Source organism: Phyllostomus hastatus, unplaced genomic scaffold, assembly GCF_019186645.2.
Source record: "Phyllostomus hastatus isolate PE091 unplaced genomic scaffold, TTU_PhHast_1.1 phas_contig_2, whole genome shotgun sequence".
NCBI classification, from domain to species: Eukaryota; Metazoa; Chordata; class Mammalia; order Chiroptera; family Phyllostomidae; genus Phyllostomus; species Phyllostomus hastatus.
Window position 1 is genome coordinate 2,549,848 of NW_025333718.1, and position 22,699 is coordinate 2,572,546.

At 37.0% G+C, this 22,699-nt stretch overlaps 1 protein-coding gene and 1 pseudogene across 7 annotated transcripts in view; one reads left to right on the forward strand and one right to left on the reverse strand.

Moving 5' to 3' along the window:
* The window catches only part of LIMS1 (LIM zinc finger domain containing 1), a 183,964-nt gene extending 168,717 nt beyond the window's left edge, over nucleotides 1-15,247 (forward strand). For 4 of the 7 annotated variants that reach the window (XM_045835209.1, XM_045835210.1, XM_045835206.1 and 1 more), the window contains exons 7-10: nucleotides 668-760; nucleotides 1,153-1,201; nucleotides 9,634-9,709; nucleotides 9,904-10,066. In XM_045835209.1, coding sequence (XP_045691165.1) covers nucleotides 668-760; nucleotides 1,153-1,201; nucleotides 9,634-9,709; nucleotides 9,904-10,051 — 366 coding nt within the window. In that variant the 3' untranslated portion in view covers nucleotides 10,052-10,066. Of the gene's footprint in view, nucleotides 1-667; nucleotides 761-1,152; nucleotides 1,202-9,633; nucleotides 9,710-9,903; nucleotides 10,067-12,336 lie in introns of those variants that run through there. The other 3 variants (XM_045835207.1, XM_045835205.1, XM_045835204.1) reach the window with 2 other exon arrangements.
* A 3,581-nt stretch (nucleotides 15,248-18,828) lies between these two features.
* On the reverse strand, nucleotides 18,829-22,058 carry LOC123816315 (annotated as a pseudogene).
* Between the last annotated feature and the right edge of the window lie 641 nt (nucleotides 22,059-22,699).

Below are 22,699 nucleotides of genomic sequence, written 5' to 3' on the forward strand. Positions count from 1 at the left end.
GAAATTATGAGGCCTTTTTCCTCTGGCACTGGAACCCTGGCCTGTGCAGTGTATCCTGGGGCTGGGATTGCTTACTCCCCAGGTATCCGTCCTGATTTTTACCGCCACACATGAATGTCAGAACACTGGTTCAACCAGCAGCCGCCACACCACATCCTCTCACCCTAATTCCCTGTCTCTGCTCCTCCTACCCATCTGGATGGATATTTCTTCTTTAAATCCTTGGTTGTCAGAGCTCCATACAGTTTGATTTTCTGGCAGTTCTGGTTGTTTTTAGGTTTAAAGTGAGTTGTGATCCTTCTTATTATGGTTTCGGGATGAAGCAAAGCATATCTACCTACGCCTCCATCTTGGCCAGAAGTCTGTTCTTAAATTTTCCTGAGAGAAGTGTCATGGTCCATCTCCAGCACCAGCCCTTGCTTACAGATGTTGCTCAGACATTCACCTGGCTTCTCACTTTGTGATGTTTGAATAGGCTGGGGCTTCGCTTGTCAAAGACACCTGAATTAAGACTGAAATTGCTGCAGGAGTACCTATGGCTGAATGAAACTGCTACCTCAAACATTCATGTCCCTTCCCTGAAAATAGTATAACTTTACAGTTTTACTTCATTTGATAAGTAAAATATGGCAAATCAAAAATGACCTGTAGCAAATTTTTTTTTCAGCATTTTGTTTGTGCCAAGTGTGAAAAACCATTTCTTGGACATCGCCATTATGAAAGGAAGGGCCTGGCATATTGTGAAACCCACTATAACCAGGTATTGTATGTACTCATTGGATACTAGATACACTTTTGTGAATTTAAGCTTATCAATATTTCAGCTACAAAGGATTCTCTTGGAAATATTTTTTTCCACTGTAGGACTAAACTCTGGCTAGGGTTGTCATGTTCCTTTAGCTTCCTTAAATCTGGAACACCTCCAGAGCCTTTTTTGTTTTTTGCTAGTAATGAAAAGTAAATTATTTTCATCATAACAGGTAAAAATTAGTCAACTGCTATATGTTTTCTCTAGTAATGGTAAAATCTGGATTTAGGTAGCCAGCTATTTGTTTTTAAGTGGTAGAAAGAAATAAAATCATATTAAATGTTTGGTGTTTTAAAGCTCATTTCTAACACATGTTGAATTTTTACTACTTTTTCATTTTCCAGCTATTTGGTGATGTTTGTTTCCACTGCAACCGTGTTATAGAAGGTGATGGTAAGTAACTATAGGAATTTCATATGGCACTATTTTGAAACAAAAATATTTGGGAGATGTGAAAATTGAAAGAGGTTGATGATTGCTATTGTTTGGAATATGACTCTTATCAGTTACTTTTTCTCTTTGTTTGGTCTATTTCCCAAGCAATTTATATCAGTTAAGATGATAATAGCCTAAGAGTTGGATTTGTTCCTCATTTATGATAATACTTTAGGTCATTGCCATGGGGTTGTTACACTAGAAGTGTAAAAAGCATTTATGTTCAACCCTGAAACCTATTTTTCTTTCTGTTCCCTAGAATTATATAACTTGGAAGCTGTTGAGCAGTGTTATTAAGAACAGTTTAATCTACCTTGGTAGGAAGAGTCACTTTAAACTTGCAGATGTTAAAACCTGACAGTTACCTATAGATATTTCTAGGGCTTCCTGACATTGTGCTGGATAATTAGGCACAGATGATTGATTGGAACAGTAAGCAGCTGTGTTTGCTAATAGTCCCTAGCACAATTCTGCCAGAACCTTCCTGTCAAAGTTTTAAACATTTCTGTCTTCAGCATGGTTTATGGTTCTCAGCAGAGAATATCACTGGAAAATACATGATGAAATAATGCATATATGCATTTTGCAAAAAAGTTTAGTTCAAGAAAACAATCTCTAGTGCCCTTAAAATAAAACTTTCTCGTACATGGGACAGGTACCAGGTGAAAGTTACTGTCAAAGAAAGCTCTCAGTTTTAAAAGAATGACTCCTGTAGGTGAATACATTAATGGCTGGGTTGTTTGTTTGTTTTTTTTAATTACTTCCCTATTCTATATATCTCTGTTGGGCCAGTGACAGTAGGAACAGAAAAGCAGTGAGGAGTGTGCTTTTTGGTAGGGAAGCATTGTGCCACAAAAACTCATCTAAGTGATATGTACACTGCATTGTCTGCAGGAGTGAGAGGACAAGAGCTTTCCTGGGAAGACATGGTACATAGCATTTATATGCCTCATAGGACACACAGAGGAAAGGAAAAGAAAAAAATTAACTATAAATAGAGGTTGATATGCAGTTTCCTACATTCACACCATCAATGAATGGTTTCCTAGTAAGTGAAGCATTTTCAAAAGACACAGAGCAGTAATACTTAACTGATAAAGTTTTTTTAAACTGTGGTTCAAGTACAGTTGTCTGCCTTTTCTGTCCACCACTCCCCACCCGCCCCAGCAATCCCCACCTCCCTCCCCTGATTCCAAACCCCTTGGTTTTGTCCATGTGTCCTTTACAGTTTTTCCTGAAAACCTATCCCCATTTTCCCCTCATTATCACCTCCCACCTCCCCTCTAGTTACTGTTAGTTTGTTCTTAATCTTAATATCTCTAGTTATATTTTGCTTGCTTATCTGTTTTGTTGATTAGATTCCACTTAAAGATGAGATCCTATGGTATTTGTCTTTCACAGTCTGGTTTATTTCACTTAGCATAATGCTCTCAAGTTCCATCCATGCTGTCGCAAAGGGTAGGAGCTCCTTCTTTCTTTCTCCTGCATAGTATTCCATCGTATAATTATACCATAGTGTTTTGATCCTTTCATTTACTAATGGGCACTTAGGTTGTTTCCAGCACTTGACTATTGTAAATTGTGCTGCTATAAATATTCGGGTACATAGCTTCTTTTGCATTGGCATTTAAGGGTTCTTAGGATATAATCCCAGCAGTGGAATTGCCTGGTCAAAAAGCCGTTCCATTTTTAGTTTTCTGAGGAAATTCCATTCTGTTTTCCACAGTAGCTGTACCAGTCTCCATTCCTACCAACAGTGTACTAGGGTTCACTTTTATCCACAACCTCTCCAACACCTGTTGTTTGTTGATTTGGTGATGATGCCATTCTGACCGGTGTGAACTGGTATCTCGTCATGGTTTTAATTTTCATCTTTCTGATGGCTAGTGATGCTGAACATCTTTTCATATGCCTCTGGGCACTCTGTATGTCCTCCTTGCAGAAGTGTCTGTTCAGGTCTTTTGCCCATTTTTTTAATTGCATTGTTTTTCTTCCTGGAGTGGAGTCATGTCAGTTGTAATAATATAAATATATATTATATTATTTATTGATTTGATCTCCAATATATAAATTTTGGAGATCAAACCCTTGTCCAAGGTATCATTGGCAAGTATGTTTTCCCATATAGTTGGTACTCTTTTCATTTTAATGCTGTTTTCTTTAGCCATGCAAAAGCTTTTCATTTTGATGAGATTCTATTTGTTTATTCTTTCCTTTAAGTTCCATCCTCTAGTGAACATATTGGTGAAAATATTACTGCACAGAATACCTGAAATTTTCCTGCTGTGTTGTTCTGTAGGACTTCTATGGTGTTGCGACTTATATTGAACTCTTTTATCCACTTTGAGTTTATTTTTGTGTATGGTGTAAGTTGGTGATTGGGTTTCAATTTTTTGCACGTAGCTGTCTAGCTCTCCCAACATCATTTGTTGAAGAAAATATTTTTACTTCATTTTATGCCTCTGTCCCTTTTGTCAAATACTAATTGAGCATAGAGAGTTAGGTTTATTTCTGGGCTCTCTATTCTGTTCCATTGATCTATGCATTTATTCTTATGCCAGTACCAGGCTGTATTGATTGCAGTGGCCTTTTAATACAGCTTGATATCAGGTATTGTAATCCCCCCTATTTTGTTCTTCTTTCTCAAAATTGCTGCCGCTATTTGGGGTCATTTATGGTTCCATATAAATTTTTGAAATGTTTGTTCTATATCTGTAAAATATGTCATTGGTACTTTAATAGGGATTGCGTTGAATCTGTAAATTGCTTTGGGTAGTATGGACATTTTGATGATAATTCTTCCAATCCATGAACATGGTACATGCCTCCATTTATTTGTGTCTTCCTTAATTTCTTTCTTCAGTTTTACATAGTTTTCTGACTACAGGTCTTTTGCCTCCTTGGTTAGGTTTATTCCAAGGTATTTTATTTTTCTTGTTGCTATATCACTTGGGATTTTTTTCCTGATTTCTGTTTCTGGCTTTTCATTGTTGATGTACAAAAATGCCTTCGATTTCTGAATATTCACTTTGTATCCTCCCACTATTTTGCCAAATTCACTACTAGGTCAAGTATTTTTTTTTTTGGTGGAGCCTGTAGGATTTTCTATGTACACTATCATGTCATCTGCAAACAATGACAGTTTCGCTTTCTCCTTTCTGATTTGGATGCCTTTTATTTCTTTTTCTTGTCTGGTTGCTGTGGCTAGGACTTCCAATACTGTGTTGTGAATAGGAGTGGTGAGTGCAGACATCCTTGTCTTCTTGCTAATGTTAATGGGAAAGATTTTAGCTTTTGCCTTTTGAGTATGATGTTGGCTGTATGTCTCTCATATGTGGCCTTCATTATGTTGACCAATGCTCCCTCTATTCCTACTTTGCTGAGTGGTTTTATCATAAATGGGTGCTGTACCTCATCAAATGCTTTTTCTACATCTGTTGATATGATCATGTGATTTTTGTCTTTGCTTTTGTTTATGTGATGTATTACATTTATTGATTAGCAAATATTGTACCTTCCTTGCATCCCTGGGATGAATCCCACTTGGTCATGGTGTATGGTCTTTTTAGTGTATTACTGGATGTGGTTGGGAATATTTTGTTGAGGATTTTAGCAACTATGTTTATCAGCAGTATTGGCCTGAAGTTTTCTTTCTTTGTTGTGTTTTTATCTGACTTTGGGATTAGAATGATGCTGGCTTCATGAAAAGAGTTTGTGAGCCTTCCATCTTCTGGACTTTTTGGAATAGTCTGCAAAGGATAGGGGTTAGCTCTTCCTTAAATACTTTGTAGAATTCTCCTGTGAAACCATCCATTCGAGGGCTTTTGTGTGTCAGGAGATTTTTGATTACTGCTTCAATTTCATCTGCTGCTATTGGTCTGTTCAGGCTTTCTGCTTCTTCTTCATTCAGTTTTGGAAGATTATATTTTTCTAGAAATTTATCCATTTCACCTAGGTTTTCAAATTTCTTGGCATACAGTTCTTCATAGTAATTTCTTACAGTCCTTTGTATTTCTTTGATATCAGTTGTAATGTCTCCTCTTCATTTCTGATTGTGTTTATCTGGGTCCTCTGCCTTTTTTTTTTTTTTGAGTCTGCTTAAAGGCTTGTTGGTTGTGTATATCTTTTCAGAGAACCTGCTCCTGGATTTATTGATCCTTAGAATTGTGCTTTTAGTCTCTTATGTCGTTTAGTTAGGCTCTGATCTTGGTTATTTCCTTCCTTCTACTTGCTGTGGGCTATCTTTGTTATTGTTCCTCCAGTTCTTGTAGGTGTAGCATTAGGTCATTAATTTGAAATGTTTCTGTCTTTTTTCAATAGGCCTGTATTGCTATGAACTTCCTTCTCAGGACTGCCTTTTCTGTGTGCAATAAGTTTTGGATTGTTGTGAGTTCATTTTCATTTGTTTCCAGAAACTTTTTGATTTCTTCCTTGAGCTCATTCTTAACCCACTCATTGTTTAATGGCGTGGTATTCAATCTTCATGAGTTGAGCATTTTTGAGGTTTTTCCTTGAGGTTGGTTTCAGTCTGTCTAGGTCTTTTGTTCTGAGGTTGGTCTCTTGGAGGCAGCATATCTGTTGGTAATGATTTCTTATCCATTCAGCTATTCTATGTCTTTTGATTGGAGCATTTAAACCATTTACATTTAAGATTATTATTGATAGGTGCTTATTTATTGCCATTTTACTTCTTTCATACCTGTGTTCCTCTCTCTCTCGCTCTTTTTTTTCCTTTTCTTAGAGCAGACCTTTTAGTATCTAACAGTGCTTGTTTGGTGGAGGTATATTCTTTGAGGCTACTTTCGTCTGGGAAACTCCTTATTTGGCCTTTCATTTTAATTGAGAGCCTTGCTGGGTAGAGTAGTCTTGGTTGCAAGCTTTTGTTTTTCATTACTTGGAATATGTCTTGCTAATCCTTTCTGGCTTGTAGTATTTCCATTGAGAAGTCAGCTGCTAGTCTTATTGGGGCTCCTTTGTATGTTACTTCTTGTTTCTTTCTTTGTCATGGAATTTTGCCATTTTAATTATAATATGTTTTAAAGTGGGCCTCTTTGGGTTCCTCTGTATTGGGACTCTCTCTGTTTCCTGGATTTGTGTGACTTTTTTTCTCATCAAATTAGGGAAATATTCCATCATTACTTTTTCAGGCAGGTTTTCTATCCCTTGCTTTTCTTTTTTTCCTTCTGGTATCCCTATTATATGGATATTATTACATTTCATGTTGTCCTGCAGTTCTCTTACCACATCTTCATTCTTTCTGAGTCTCTTTTTCCTTTTCTTACTCTTCCTGGTTGTTTTTTTCTACATTGTCCTCCAGCTCACTGATTCGATCCTCTGATCATCTAGCCTGTTTTTTGATTCCTTCTGCTGTGTTTCACTTCAGAAATTATATTCTTCATTTCCTCTTGGCCCTTGTTTTTAGTTTCTATTTCTTTTTTCATATTGATACAGTTTGCAGTGAGGTCATTGTAGTTTCCCTGTAGTTTTTGGTAGTTCTTGTGAGTTCATCGAGCTTACTTGTAACCATTGCTTTAACTCAATATCTTATATTTGACTTGCCTCTATTTCATTTAGCATTCTTTCTGAGGCTTCCTTGTTTCCTTTCGTTTGGGGTTTGTTTCTTTGAAGTCTTCCCATTGTTTCTTCTTTCCTTCTTCTTAGCCTCTGCTTCTTAAATTAATCTGATTCCCTGGGTTTGTGGTGTGGACTTCTATGGTAAGAGACCCATGAGATTCAGTGGTACAGTGTCCTAGATCTCCTGAACTTGCTGCTCTTGGGATGCCATCTATGTTGGCTGTCTGGATGTTTCTGGGATTTGATTGTTGCTGGGTCATTCTTTGGTGGGTCCTTCCCTCCAGCTGGTTGACTGAGGGTCATTCTGCCAACCACATCCTGTATGCTGTTGTGCAGGTGCAAAGAGGTTGTGCCAAAGCTGGTTCTTCTGTATGTCCAAGCTTACAAGGCTTCTCTCTCACTATTGTTCAGTTGTTTGTTCTGGGTAATTTGTCCACTGTTTAGCTGTAATTCCAGATTGGTCCTGGGAGGAGGTTAGTGTGGCTTGTACTCACTCCTCTGCCATCTTTTTTTATTATCTGTTGGTGGTTCCTTTTTTGGTGGGTTCTGTCTTCCAGCAAGTGTATTGGTGTTCACAGCTCCCACCTACCCTTGTATGTGATCAGTTGCAGGAGGAAGGCAAAATGGATGAAGACAGCAGGAGAGTATTCCATGGGATTTAGAGTACCAACACATAGAGAAGAGATAGGAGATCCTTTGGATAAGTATAGCAGTAACTGTGATGTTTCACCCAACTAGCCACTTTTTATAAAAGGTGGAAAGTAGATGAGACTCTTGTTAGAGGGGGAAAGGCTTGTGAGCTGAATCCAGAAAACAGAGCTCTTGTTGGAAGTCAGATTATGAGATATAGTGAGAGTACATTAAAGAAAGTAGGTGTAGTGTGCAAGAGAATAGAGTTAAAACTAGTAAAACAAAAGTAAAAATAATGAAAGAATAATAATAATAATACAAATAAACAATAACATGCATATTCTCTGGAATAGCAAAGTGAAATCTGTCTCAGTTTCTCAGTTGTTCAGATTAGCCTTGTGATCCCTCTTTGGGTCTGTCTCTGGACCTTTACAGCTCCAGGTCTTACTGTCTCACTTGCGTGGGGGAAAAAAGAAGAAAAAAAGCCTGCTGACTTTAAATCAGCCAAGCGAGTTTTGCTGGTCTTCATGGATGCAGTAGGCTGAGAGGTGTTGGGTTTCACTTTTCTCCCTTCCTCTGGAGAAAAGTGGGAGGGTAGGGGGCCAGGTCTGGGCCACACTCTTCACAGTTGCCCAGCCTCTACCCTTCACTGCCTGGAATGGAGGAATGAACCTCCTCCATTCACTGCCAGGCCCCCAGTGCCCGTGTGCTCTAGTTCTGCACCTTCAATCCACCAGTTGTGCCATCCTTGAGGTACACTAATTAGAGGCAACTCACACACCACCTTCTCGCTCTTTGCTGTCCTAGGTGCTAAGCACTCTCAAAGTCTCTTCAGAGTAGTTAGCTCCCCCACTGAGTTAAGTCTTTCTGGGGACTGCTAACTCCATGAGTCCTGCTGCTGTCCTTTGTGGAGGGCACCTTCTTCTTCCTCTTAGTGAGCTAGCCCAACCGTACAGGAGCAGGGGCATTAGACAAGGTTGTCGCTGCAGCAGCCAGCAACCAAGAGCCTTTTTTAACAAAATCCTCCTGTTTAAGACTACTGCTACTTCTAACAAGCACCTGGCCTCTCACACAGCCCAACTTTCTAACTAACCTGGAGATGATCCGGGTCAGGGTCTGACACAGCCCAACTCTTCTGCGGTCTCCAGGTGTCACCCAGCTCCCCATTTCCTCTGGTAATAACTCATCTGGCATCCACAGTCTCAGCGGGTGCACACTGCCCCTGTGTGTCTCCCACTTTGTCTTTATTCCCCCCAGCGACCTCAAGCATCCAGATCCATCCTGGTGCTGCTCTTTCCTCCCTGTTTGGCAGAGGAGGGAGCTGTTGATTTGGCTATCATCCAAGGATCCTGGGGTAGGCTCCAACAGGCTGCAGGCACCAGCCAAAGACTGCAGCAGCCCTGGTCCCTACTCTTATCTGAGGGCCCTTACCATCCCAAAGCAATCTCCTTACCATCTGTTTTTCAGTGTCCTCTACAATTTAGCCACCAACCTTCATATAAGCTGGGATTCCGTTGGCTGTTTACTCTGTTCCTCAGAATATCAGCTAGGTGTTCTACCTGTGCACAGGGGGAAGTGGGCTCTACTTCCACCTACCTCGCCACCATCTTCCAACCTTAACTGACACAGTTTTAAATGCAGGAAGAATGAAAATAGACCTCTATGTATATTTTAAAAGTAAAGGATGAACCCTGGCTAGTGTTGCTCAATGCTGGCCCACCAACTAAAAGGTTACCAGTTTGAATCCAGGTCAGGGCACATGCCTGGGTTGCACTCCAGGTCCTCAGTTGGGGGCCTGTGGTAGGCCACTGATTGATGTTTCTCCCTCTCTTTCTCTCTCCCTTCCCCTCTTTTCTAAAAAATAAAATCTTTTTTAAAAAATAAAAAGTAAATGTTAAAAAGGTCAATAATAATCTTTCCAAAGATGAAGCCTTCAGTCATAGTAGACGTAAGTTGTTCAGTTTTTGTGTTTTCAATGTAAAAAAATAAGTTAATAAAAATAATTCAGTAAACGTTAACTAACAACGCTAAGGATTTTTAACTGTGTGATTCTTTTGCAAGCAGTCCTCTGAGGACCTCTTCAAAGTGTTTTGAAATAACCTTAATTCTGTGTTAGAGTTGAAAGTTTCAGCTTACCCACTTCCCATACCAGTGTATGTGACCAGTTGTCTTTCCTATTCCTCTAGTGGTCTCTGCTCTTAATAAGGCCTGGTGTGTGAACTGTTTTGCCTGTTCTACCTGCAACACTAAATTAACACTCAAGTAAGTATACATTGTGGTCCAGCGTGAATCCTAACACTGAAAATTTTGCAGTAACATTTTTTTAAAACACAGAATTTTTAAAAAGATACTTGTTTGATTCCTTTTTTCTTTCTACTTAGGCCTTCTGAAAATAAAATTTCTTCCTTTAATTGTTTCCTGTTCTTTCTTCTATTTCTTCTTTGTCCTCCTCAAAGGGATAAGTTTGTTGAAATTGATCTAAAACCAGTCTGCAAATACTGTTATGAGAAAATGCCAGAAGAATTTAAGAGGCGACTCGCTAAACGGGAGAGAGAAGCAAAGGATAAGGACAAGCAGAAAAAGAAAAAGCCTGTCTGTTTGTAAACTTTTCTATCCCTTCTATCATTTTCACTACTTTCTTCTTTGGTTAGTCCTTTAGAATGTTTTTGTTCTGTTTTTGTCTTTTACTATTTATTTGTTTGTTTGTTTGTTTGTTTGAGGTATATTTATAACTGCTACCAAGTAATACAAGTATTCATCCTGTGTAGAGCTGGTTCTTTCACAATTATTAAAATTATACAGCTTAAAATAAAGTTCACACTTAATACCAGCTTGTACTTCACTTGTATGGTATTTATTTCCTTCAATATGTAGATTACGGCATCTCTTTTTTTAAATCACAATAATTCTTCACAAAGGGAAGAATTTCAATTTCTTGATACAGGAAAGTTTTAAAGTATTTTTGTCTGATAATTGCAACTGTTAAAATCCTAGTTTTGAGTTTCTTTGCCTAAATTAATTTAATTGATAAATTTCAAGTGTCTCATGTTCTAAGTTCGGTAATAAATTAAGTTTTTTCAGTGTGTTTCAGATCTAAGCAAACATCATGTAATGTACAAAATGAGATTTCTACTATCTTTGGTGTATGTACCAGGTGGGGCAAAAGTAGGTTTAAATAAAGTTCATATGGAAAATAATACAATAATTAATAAATAATAATACAATAAACTATTTTGTGTATTCATAATTATAAACCTACTTGTGCTACACCCTATATATGTGCTTTCATATAATGCCCATATGTTTACTGTTAATGAATTCATTTTAATTTTTTTAAGATTTATGTGTTTATTTTTAGAGAGGGAGGAAGGGAGGGAGAAGGAGAGGGAGAGAAACATCAGTCAGTTGCTTCTCACACGCCCCCTGCTGGGGACATGGCCCCAAAACCTAGGCATGTGCCCTAACCAGGAATCAACTGGTGACCTTTTGATTTGCAGGAGGACATCTAACACACTGAAAGGCACACCATTCAGGGCAATGAAGTCATTTTCTTGAAGTTTCCAATCTCTATTCCTGATTTTTATTAAAAAATAATTCAGTCTTTGAAATTCTTTTGAATTATCATCATGATTATCCCAGTCTTCCTTTATGGTTATCATTGTGTTCTGAAAAGTTTCCTTAGCTTTTCAGTTTTCATGTTTATTTATCTATAAAGACAAATTAAGGTTCAAATATGATATTAAAACAGTGGAAGATTTGCTTAGCAGTATCTGAAAAAGAAGTGATAATTTATTTCCTGCAATTAAAAAAATGGTAGTTTAGGGTTAATAGCTTCTGTTCTAGGAAGGCTTTGGGGGAAATTTTTAATTTAATAGTTTAAATTAAACTGATAATTGAAATGTAACACATTTGCATTACTGTCAGCATTGCATCTCTGAAAAACAGCTAGAAAAAGGTTTTAGCAGGTTTAATCACTTGTCATAGAGGACAGTGCACTACTGGATTTGATCCACAAGTGCTTCTTAAATATAATTACAAAGATAATGAACAAGTTATAAAGTTGTGTGCTTACTCAATTCACAATTAAAGACCCTGGATTTCTAAGTAATAAGCTATTATAATCACAAATTAACAAAGTGTTATAGATAGGAGGCTATCTGAAAACTTGTCCTCTCCATAACTATTTTACAAATAAATTGATAATATGTATTGCTCTAGCTTTTAAAAAGACTTTAATTCTCCATAGAGCAAGCTACCATTCACAAAATGTAACCACAGGCAGTCTCGTTCATTTGTATTCATTAAGAGTGATTAAAAACCTTTATCTCCCCTACCAGCCTTTCTGTCAAACAATCAATCAAAATAACCCATTCTGATTTAAGATTTTTTTCAGATGATATTTTAGGTTGATTTTGCGGGGGAAGGGAGGATGGAAGGCAAACTATTTTATACCAGCAAAGATGAAACCACATAACTACCTAATTTAAAATAGTAAGATTAATTTGCCTTCAATAAAGGGGGGATCATTCAAATAACAGAGATACAATTCTCTTCCTCAAGTAATTTTAAAAGTGTTCTCCTGGTACTTTAAAATGTGACTAATTTTACTTACCTAAATTATTTTACATTAGATTTCCTGTATACTTAACGCTGGCTACAATGTAATACACATTCTGTGTTACACAGGTAGATGTATAGGATCAATTTACAGGATAATTGATTTTAAATATTGTGAATTTTTTACATCTACCACAATGACAGGAATTGAGATTAGAGTTATACTTGTTTGCTAACATATAGTATCTTCATTTACATCAGTAAAATTAATTCACATTATTTACATGTCCATGTGAAGTATATTTCCACTAATTTTTTATTATTATCTTTAGGAATAAATTTGTGGAGTTTGATATGAAACCAGTCTGTAAGAAGTGCTATGAGAAGTTTCCGCTGGAACTGAAGAAAAGACTTAAGAAACTAGCTGAGACCTTAGGAAGGAAATAACTTCCTTTATTTTACCTTTTTCTCTTCTCTGCAAAGATAAGGGAGTACCAACATTATTGATCTGATCCATCCTACTTAAACCTGTCTCAGAATAATTGAGTGAAGAGGACCTAAATGAATGGTTTTCTTCATCTCCTTTTTCTCATTAAAAAAGAAAAAATGTTTATGTCATCATATTTAAAATAGATGACATCAAGATTTGCCTTTGTTAAGAACATTTACCAATTTATTAAAATGAAGATTATACTTCATAGCAAAAAAATGCATGCTTAAATGTTAAATTTTAATTAAGGTCCAAAAAATTAACTGCAACTTTTTTTTTTATATTACCACTTAGTCCCCTTCTACCACACTTCTTGAAATCACCACACTTTTGTCCATGTCTATAAGTCCTTTTTTCCTTTTTGTTCTCTACAACTTTTGTTTTTAGTTGTCTTTTTAAAATCAAATACAGCTTTTTAAAATGAGAGTATGGAGTTGGCTTTTACATGACTCAGATTAAAAAATATAAACATTATTTTATTTTGTACTCAAAACAAAATTAATTCCAACTGCTATTGGGGAGTATACAAGGGTGAAAAATAACCAAGAAAAACAAGTCTTAATGGAATCTTAGCATGTTTATCAAACCGGTAGCTGTAAAATGAATATACACGTTACCACGAATCAAGTGTTTTCAGAACTACTTGATTTGATTTTTTTTGTTGTAATTGTTAAATGCAATAATTATGCTTAGTTTTTTCAAATTATGCTTAGTTTTGTATTTTGTTTTCCTTGTGATTTCTTTCTTTATACAGTTAACACAGTAGTTATAGCTAGCTAATAGTTTGCCTTTTTAAAATTTTGTGCAAAAGTTTATTCTATGTATTTGAAATTACAGTATTATTTGCAGTATTGGAAAAATGAAAGTTTTTGTATGTATCACAGCAATTATGCTTTTAAGCTTAATGTCAAAGAGTAGTTGTAGAATAGGACATGAAATTAAATTTTATGTAGCTTGGAATATATGAGTTAAAAAAAGTGAATGTATATGTTCTGGTCATATTGCCTTTATAATCAAGTTAATATCTATGCTTTAGACATAAACTTGCCTTGCCTTAGAAAAACACATAATTTAATCAGGAATTCTAGCTGTTCTATACAGTACCAACTAAAAGTAAATGAATTGGTTGAGGTTTATAAACTCAGATTTATTTACCACAGCTGTGATTGTATTTTTAAAATTTTTTATCCCTCTTTGGGAAACATTAAAATTAACTTCTGCCATCTTATTAGAAGAGAATGATGTTGATAGATGTTTCAAGCTTTTCATTTCAGATCTAATAATTCATTGGATTTTATTTGCTGTAAGTAAGATGTATAAATGGCACTTTTAAATTGGAAAAGGGATGTTTCTCAACTTTAGGTCAAAAATAGTGAATTATTCTACTTCATAAAATGTTTTATTCTGGAGTTCCTGGATCATTCTTTCTTGATAAAATTGTATGCAAAGCATTTAGTCATGAATATTATTTGAGTGTTGCTGCTGCTGTGTTTTCATTTAAAAGAAAGTTACCAAGATGAGCTTTTAAGGGGAAAGTTATTGTTTTTCCAAAAATTACTAAAATATTGCTTTGCTATTAAACATACCATCTCAGGATGCTACTATTCTGCCATTAAAACATTTCTCTGCATGTATTAAAAAGTGTATGTATGCACTTTACAGGGTAAATCCTATTTCAGGTTTCAGACAACTTAACAACCACTAATTTATTTTTAGTGTTCCTGAAAGAATCACAAGTGGTTGAAAAAATAATTAAGTATATAGTTTAAGATGGCATGTGTTCAGAAGTTTAAAACAGTCTTTGCATTTGACAGTAAGAATCAAAATCCCTCCAGTGTGCCTTTTTCAGCTAATTTATGACCAGCAATGAAAACCTTGAATGTGTTTATTAAATATTATACTATGGATATAGGCAGAATAGTACGGAGTTTGCAGTAGGGTCTTGATGCTAAATTCTAAAATACTTCTACACCAGAAATACAAAGCAGAATAGCAACCATTATACATATACATATACATATACATATACATATACATATACATCCTATATTCTTAATCACTTTGAAGATGCATTGACTGAACTTAGCTGCTTTGTTTATGTACCCTACATAGCCAGGCCTCTCCTGCAGCTAGAGGTCCCAGTGCTCTCTTTGCTTATTCTTCTTTTGAAATACGAGTTAATATTTCCCAGATGTTCAACTTGTTAGGGTATTTTATCTGGATACAGTACTTCCTTAATAAGGCTGTCATTGGAGCCCTTACGTGGGAAGGAGGAAAAAGTTGAAAAACTGTATTGGCATAGAAGACAAATTTGGTTTAGTTCATAATATTTTTTGTGGGTCTTTCCTAGTGGTAAAAAAACTCGGGCTAGTAAGCATCTCTTTGCTTAAAAGCTTGTTAAGCAAACAAGACAATTTTAAATAATTTATTGTTTTTACCAAATTTCTAAGGCCTCTTTTCTTACCAAGCCTAGTTTAATTGGAGGAAATGTCTGGAAACAAATAAAACATTCTTGGGATCATATTCTAAGCCTTATTATTAACATTGTACTTGAAATGATAGGTCATTTTGCCTTGCTTATTTGCCAAAACAGCCATTTCTAAGTTCAGGAAATTTTAATGTAAGCCAAAAGCATTCTTACTGTATTTCATTTTAGATTGTAAGCTCAATGTCAAACACTGTATTGCTAATTATGTTTTTATATCGCAACCTTTGCAGTATACTCTTGATACTTAATAAATGTTCGTAATTAATAACAGTGTTATGCATTGTTTAATTTGAATGACTTTGAACCTAGAACAATGAGAAGACAGGGCTAACATTTAAGAAAGCCTTTTTGGTATAAACCTAGATGTTCATTGATGGATGGATAGATAAAGTATACAGTGTATACTTTACAGTCCACTGTATACAGTATACAGTGGACTGTTAGTCATAAAAGAAGGACATGTTGCCATTTGCAACAACATAGATGGGTCTTGGATTTGGAACGTATGTTAAATAAATCAGACACAGACAAATACCATATGATTTCACCAATATGTGGAATCTAAACAAAAAAATCAGGCTCATAGATATAAGGAAGAGACGGTGACTGCCAGAGGTGGGAGTAGGGTGTCGGCCATATGGGTGAAGGGGATTAAAAGGTGCAAACTTCCAGTTATAAAATAAGTAAGTCAGGGGGATGTAATGCACAGCATGGCAACTATAGTTAATGGTAATATAGTGCATATTTCAAAGTTGCTAAGAGAGTAGTAGATCTTAAAATTTCTCATTACAAGAAATAAATTTGTAACTGGTGATGGATGTTAACTAGATTTATTGTGGTGGCCATCTCACAATGTATACAAATAAAGAATCATAGTACACCTGAAACTAATATAATATTATATGTCACTTATATCTAAGTTTTTATGAGTTTCACATTTTCAAAAAAGCAAGGCCTTTTAAACTTAAATGTAGGGGGTTTTTTTGTTTTGTTTTTCAGGAACACAGTACTCTATCTAAAACCTTGAAAAATATCAAATTAAATTTCTTTAGAGAAAATTCACAAGGAAATTTCCACAAATACTATCCTTTTTATTCTTACAACTATATGAGTTACTTAAAATCCTTCCCACCTTTAGAGCAGAGGATTTGCATAGGGATGTTAAGTAGGACCTCTTTCCCTTGGCATGTGTGTGTAAGATGTATTTATGTGTTTGTATGTGTAAAAATTCAAGTATTCTTGAGTATATAGTACAAACATTCATGTGTATGAATAAAAGAAAATGATCTGGTTATTATGAATGAGAATAAGCCAAATTTTAGAAGCACATAGAATGGTGGTGAAGTCTTCCCACTATTCACCATAAATTTTGGTAGTTTTCAATATATTTTTTTTATTTTAAGACATTTATTTAAACAACAGGACACTTGACTTGAAGGGAAAACTATCTAGAATTCACTTTTTTTAGAGTAATTTATCCCTCCTTAAAGACAGATTGCCCTACATGTAACAGCTATGTATAAAAAAGTTATAGATTCCCAGCCAAGATGGAGGTGTAGATAGATACACTTGCCTCCTTGCACAACCAAAAGAAGGACAGCAACAAATTCAAAACCAAAAAATAACCAGAACTGTCAGAAAATCAAACTGGATGAAAGTCCAACAACCAAGGAGTTAAGAAACACTCATCCAAACTGGTAGGCAGGGCGAAGACAGGCAGCGGGGGTGGAGAGGACTCACAGCAAGGCAATGGCTGGTGGACCTGGCAGTTTCACATTTGCATGCAGCTAAACCAGGAGGAACAACTGGGGAGCAGGACAGTCTGCACAACCCAGGGAAAATAAAGCCTCAACACCTCGCTGGCAGTAAAAACCTGTGGGGGTTGAGGCAGCAGGAGAAACTTCTAGCCTCACAGGATAGTTTGTTGAAGGGACCCACAGGGTCCTAGAATGTGCACAAAACCACCCACCCAAGAATCAGCATCAGAAGGGCCCAATTTGCTTGTGGGTAGTGGGGGAAGTGACTGAAAGCAGGGTGAGAACTAAGCAAGCAGTGTTGTTCCCTCCTGGACCTCTCCCCCCACAAAGCATCACAATGCAGCATCATGGGTTGCCCCGCCCTGGTGAATACCTAAGGCTCTGCCCCTTAGTACCTTACAGGCTCACCAAGACAAAAAAATATGGCCCAAATGAGAGAACAGATCAAAGTTCCAGAAAAAAAACTACAACTAAGCGATGAAGAGATAACCAAGCTATCAGGTGCAGAGTTCAAAACACTGGTAAACAGGATGTGCACAGAAATGGTTGAGTATGCTCACAAAATAGAGGAAAAAGTGACGGCTGTGAAAAATGAAATAAAGGAAAATGCACAGGGAACCAACAGTGAAAGGAAGGAAACTAGGACTCAAATCAATGGTTTGGAGCAGAAGGAAGCAATGAACATTCAACCAGAACAGAATGGAGAAACAAGAATTCAATAAACTGAGGAGAGGCTTAGGAACCTCCAGGAGAACTTTAAACATTCCAACATCCGAGTCATAGGGGTGCCTGAAGAAAAGAAAGAGCAAGAAATTGAAAACTTACTCGAAAAAATAATGAAGGAGAACTTCCCCAATGTGGCATTCCAGGAACACCCAGATGATCAGAGAGTCCCAAAGAAGTTCGACCCAAGGAAGCATGCACTGAGGCACATCATAATTACATTACCAAAAATTAAAGGTAAGAAGAGAATCTTAAAAGTAGCAAGAGAAAAGGAGACAGTACCTACAAAGGAGTGCCCATAAGACTGTCGGCTGATTTCTCAAAAGAAACCTTGTGGGCAAGAAGGGGCTGGAGAGAAGTTTTAAAGTCATGGACCTACATCCAAGAATACTCTATCCAGCAAAGCTATTATTTAGAATGGAAGGGCAGATAAAGTGCTTCCCAGATAAGGTCAAGTTAAAGGAGCTCATCGTCACTAATCCCTTATTATTCTTTAAGAAAAAGAAGATCAATAAAATGACAACAAACTCACAACTATTAACTTAAAAAAAAGCAAACAATTACAATAGGAACAGATACACAGAAAATTGAGATCACATGGAGGGTATTAGCGGTGGGGGGGGAAGGGAATGGAAAGAAACATATTGGGAATAAGAGGCATAAATGGTAGGTAAAAAATAGGGTGAAGTTAAGAATAGTATGGGAAATGGAGAAGCCAAAGAACTTATATGTATGACCCATGAACATGAACTGAGGTGGAATTCTGGTGGGAGGCAGGGTACAGGGCGGAGGGGAATAAAGGGGAGCAAAAAATGGGACAACTGTAATAGCATAATCAATAAAATATATGTTTTTTAAAAGTTACAAAATTGTCCTTGGTTTTGCAATGATAAATTTAAAACATTAAAATTCTCCAATCAAACAAAGGAGAGATGGAGACTACCAGAGGTTTAAAATGCCTTTTTTTGTTTGTTTGTTTGTTGTTGTTAAACAATGAGAGCAAGACAACTTACTGGAGAATAAAGATAAGGGCTGAATGAGCATGCCACTAATGGAAAGGGTGACATTTTCACAGAGCCAGTATTTTCCCCCATCTAATTTCCATTTGATGTCCATCAACATACCATTTAGCTGTCTACTTTTAAAAAGTGCAAATGCTCATGCACACACATCAGGTACCTTAGGTACCTTATTGTACCTTATTGTATGTAAGGTACAATAAAGGAAAGAGAAAGGGAAAGTGAAGGAATAGAAAAATCAGTAGCATACTATAGTTGTCAGAATGTTGTGGAACCAAACAGCAGTTTTCTCAGAATGTCTTGGTCTGGAGAACCAGAGTTCTCTAATAAAGTAGCAGGTTCCCTTTTTAGTGAACACTTCCTGTCTGCTGCTGGAACACACCAATTGTAACTTTATCCTCCATTTCCAACTGTGCAGGTGTGTTTGCTTCATTGATTAGCTGCCCATCAAATCGCAATTCGATCTGCTTCCTTGACAAACCCTGTCCTTCACAATAGGCTTTTGTTAGTTTTCTAGTGGCATATTCCTCTCTATCTCATACTGTACCCCAGAACCATCCTGCCCTGCCACCTTCAAGTTAATATCATCATTCTCAGTCTGTATTCCTTCCTTGGGTTTTTCGTTACACACAGCAAGCACTAGAGTGTCCTCAGCGCTGCTTCACAAAAGAGATATCAGGTCTGCACCCAGTGAGCACACAAACAGTACTAGGAGTGGCCCATAGTTTTCATTTCTTAACAAAGGAGACACCTATCTTAATATTGGGTTGGATAAGATGTCCATTTAGTTTTTTCCATAAAATAAAAGACATGTTTTTCATTTTCACCAATAACTATTGATTTGGGTATTTTGAGTATGTCAGCTATCTCCCACTGTTAGTTTCTAGTGATTAGAGGCCAGAGGTGCTGCTAAACATCTTCCAATTCATAAGACAGCCCCACAGCAAAGAATTATATTTTGACTAAAATGTCAACAGTACCAAGACATTTTGCAAACCACTTTTGTGTTCAATCAATCACAGCACCTTCTACCTACAATACATAGATCTGTTGTGTTTCAGTTGGGTTTTTACCTGTCTTGAAATAATAAAGCATAATATGCTGAAAATGTTGCATGTTCTTTTCCGTCTTCAATATTAAAATGGGTGCACAAAAATTCACCAATTTTGATGTTCTTTTTTAATACACACTGATATGACAGCTGTCACAATACAATCTAACAAAAAAGAGATTCAAATGAAGTTAAAGACAACTAAGCACTACAGGAAAACTAAACAGTTTTTGGACAACCCAATACATCATTCAGCAAGTCTTGAGGCACTGTGTATGGTGTATTGGGAAGATAATGCTCACTGTCAGTGCATTCCTCTTTTTGTGTTTCATTCTTCCTGGCTCTTCAGCCTCCTTTAGTGGAGATCCTGGGGATTCTGTCTGAATCGAGTATTGCACTTCTTTTCCTTCTCTTGGCAGGTGCAGAGCTTTAATTTCCTCTTACGCAGGTAGGGGGAAGGGATAATTATAAAACGTGGAAAGTATTTGTGATAGAGTAAGCATAGGGTTTTGCAAGATCACAACAGCATCACCTCCAGCAGAGCAAGAGGGAAAGCTTAAAAGAGCCATTTTAAAAGAAGAATACAAGTTAGCCAGGCAGAAGGTGGCCCACAAGATGGGTTGCCTTGGACCTTTTCCATTTCCTATTTTCTCAATTTGCCATAATGGCATCACCATCTATTGAGGCTTCCAACCTAATATAATGTTGACTTCTCTTCCTTTCCCACAGCTTCTACCTGTCCCCATATCTAAGTACTTCAAAATTCATCACTAACTGTAGAAAGGTCCCAGAAACCTTTCTGACTTGCAGCTCCTGCCTGCCTCCATGCTATCTCATTCTGCTCTGACTTCCAAACAACCATCAATCAACTTTCCCTTGTTTATTAACCTTGGTTTACTGAAGCAAGCAAAATAAAGTCCTAACTCTTCCCTATGAAAACATTTTCACAGGTAGGTCCTAACCTATTGTTAAGTCTTTGTTTCCCAATGGCCAATGTGTATGTCTTTCCCAGATCTCCACTGCCCTCCTATAAAAAAATGTATGCTTCTCACTTTTGAGATTCAGCTCAAATTTCACCCCATTTTCAAGCCTTTCCTGACTTCTTCAAGCAAAATAACTCATTCTTCTCTGCTCCCCTAGTTTCTGTACCTTTATTTCAGTAGTTATTAAGTGGACTATATGTATTGGTTTCTATTCCCATCAAAAGTCTGGCCCCTGGAGAAAAAGGCTGTATCATCGTTGTCTTCTTTGCTTTCTTATTGGTCTGAGAGAGAGAGAAACTGATTTGTTGATCCACCCATTTATGCATTCATTTGTTGTTTCTGGTATGTGCCCTGTCTGGGGATCGAACCCATAGCCTTGGCCTATCAGGATGATGCTCTAACCAACTGAGGTACCCGGCCAGAGCTGTGTTTTTATTTTTGTATCCTCCATTCATTTCACAATGCTGTGTGCCCAGTAGGAGCTCAGTGATTACTGAGTGACAGACTGAGTACGTAGGCAATGTACATTACACTTTTACCCTTTTCAGATATGCTACAAAGCTATTAGAATATTTTTGAAGACAGAGAGGAAGGGAGAGAAAGAAAGAAACATCGATTCACTGTTCCACCCATCCATGCCTACGTTGGTTGAGTCCTGCAAGCGCACCAACCAGGGATTGAACCCACAACTCCAGCACATTGAGTTGACACTCCACTCAACTGTGCTAGATAATAAAACACCTATAGATTTTCAGTCTTTGGAAGGCCTATGGTTTACCAGAGGCCATAAATAGTGCATCAGAAGATAGTGTGATAAGAACTAACGTAAGAAATATGAGTAAGAGTGTTGCAGGTTCGAATCCCAGTCAGGGTACATGCCTGGGTTGCAGGCCATGACCCCCAGCAACCGCACATTGATGTTTCTCTCTCTCTCTCTTTCTCCCTCCCTTCCCTCTCTAAAAATGAGTGAATGAAATCTTTAAAAAAAAAGAAAAAAATTAAGCACCCAAGTGCTTAAAAAAAAAAGAAATATGAGTAAGATACAGAGAGTGCTCAGAGGAGAAAATGTTTAATTCTAAGGACTCTAAAAAGATTTCCCATCAGTGGTGATGGCTAACCTGGGGTTTGAAAGACACTGCAAGAGCTTTTCAAGAGAAAGGGGAAAGGGGCACTCTAGACAAAAAGAACAGCCCATAGGAGAAAAAAAAAAACCCCACCTAGTAAGGATTTCTATTTACTTGGGCCCAGGAACCAAAACTCTGAAAGAAGGAAACTTCTCTGACTAATGGAGCTGTAGACTTGGGGGACAAAACCAATTGGTGCTGCTTTTGTTCCAATTCTGCCCTCCTACTGTTTGGTACCAGATGTAGAACTGAATGGCAGATCTAGGTACTGAAGTCTGAGTGTTCTGATTGGAAGACTAAAATGAGAAGCTTCAGGAAACAAGAGTAACAAAGAAATTGCTGAGAGAGAATTGTTCAGAGAAGTGACACCATAAAGTTGTTTATGAAATCCAGGATTTGTACCTGAGCTGGTCCTGCATGGATCTGATACTGTTTGTTTTATTTCTCTTTTTTTAATTTTTAAATTACAGTTGACATGCAATATTATATTAGTTTCAGGTGTACAAACCCATGGTTAGACATTTATATAACTTTTGAAGTGATCACCAGCATACATAGTTACTACGATATTATTGACTATATTTCCTATGCTGTACTTTACATTCCTGTGACTATTTTGTAACTACAAAACTGTACTACTCCATTCCTTCACCTTTTTCACCCATCCCTCAATCCCCACCCCTCTGACAACCGTCAGTCTCTTCTCTGTATCTATGAGTCTGTTTCCATTTTGCATAGACACTTCTCCAAACAGGACATACATATGGACAATAGGCACATGAGAAGATGCTCAACATCACTAATCATCAGAGAAATGCAAATTAAATCTACATTGAGATATCACCTCACATTTGTCAGAATGGCTATCATCAATAAGTAAACAAACAAGTGTTGGTGAGATACACTATTGGTGGGCATGCAGATTGATGCAACACTATGGAAAAAAGTATGAAGCTACCTCAAAAAATTAAAAATGGAACTGCCTTATGACCCAGTGATTCCACTTCTGGGTATATACATAACGAAAGCCAAAACACTAATTCAAAATAATATAGTCACC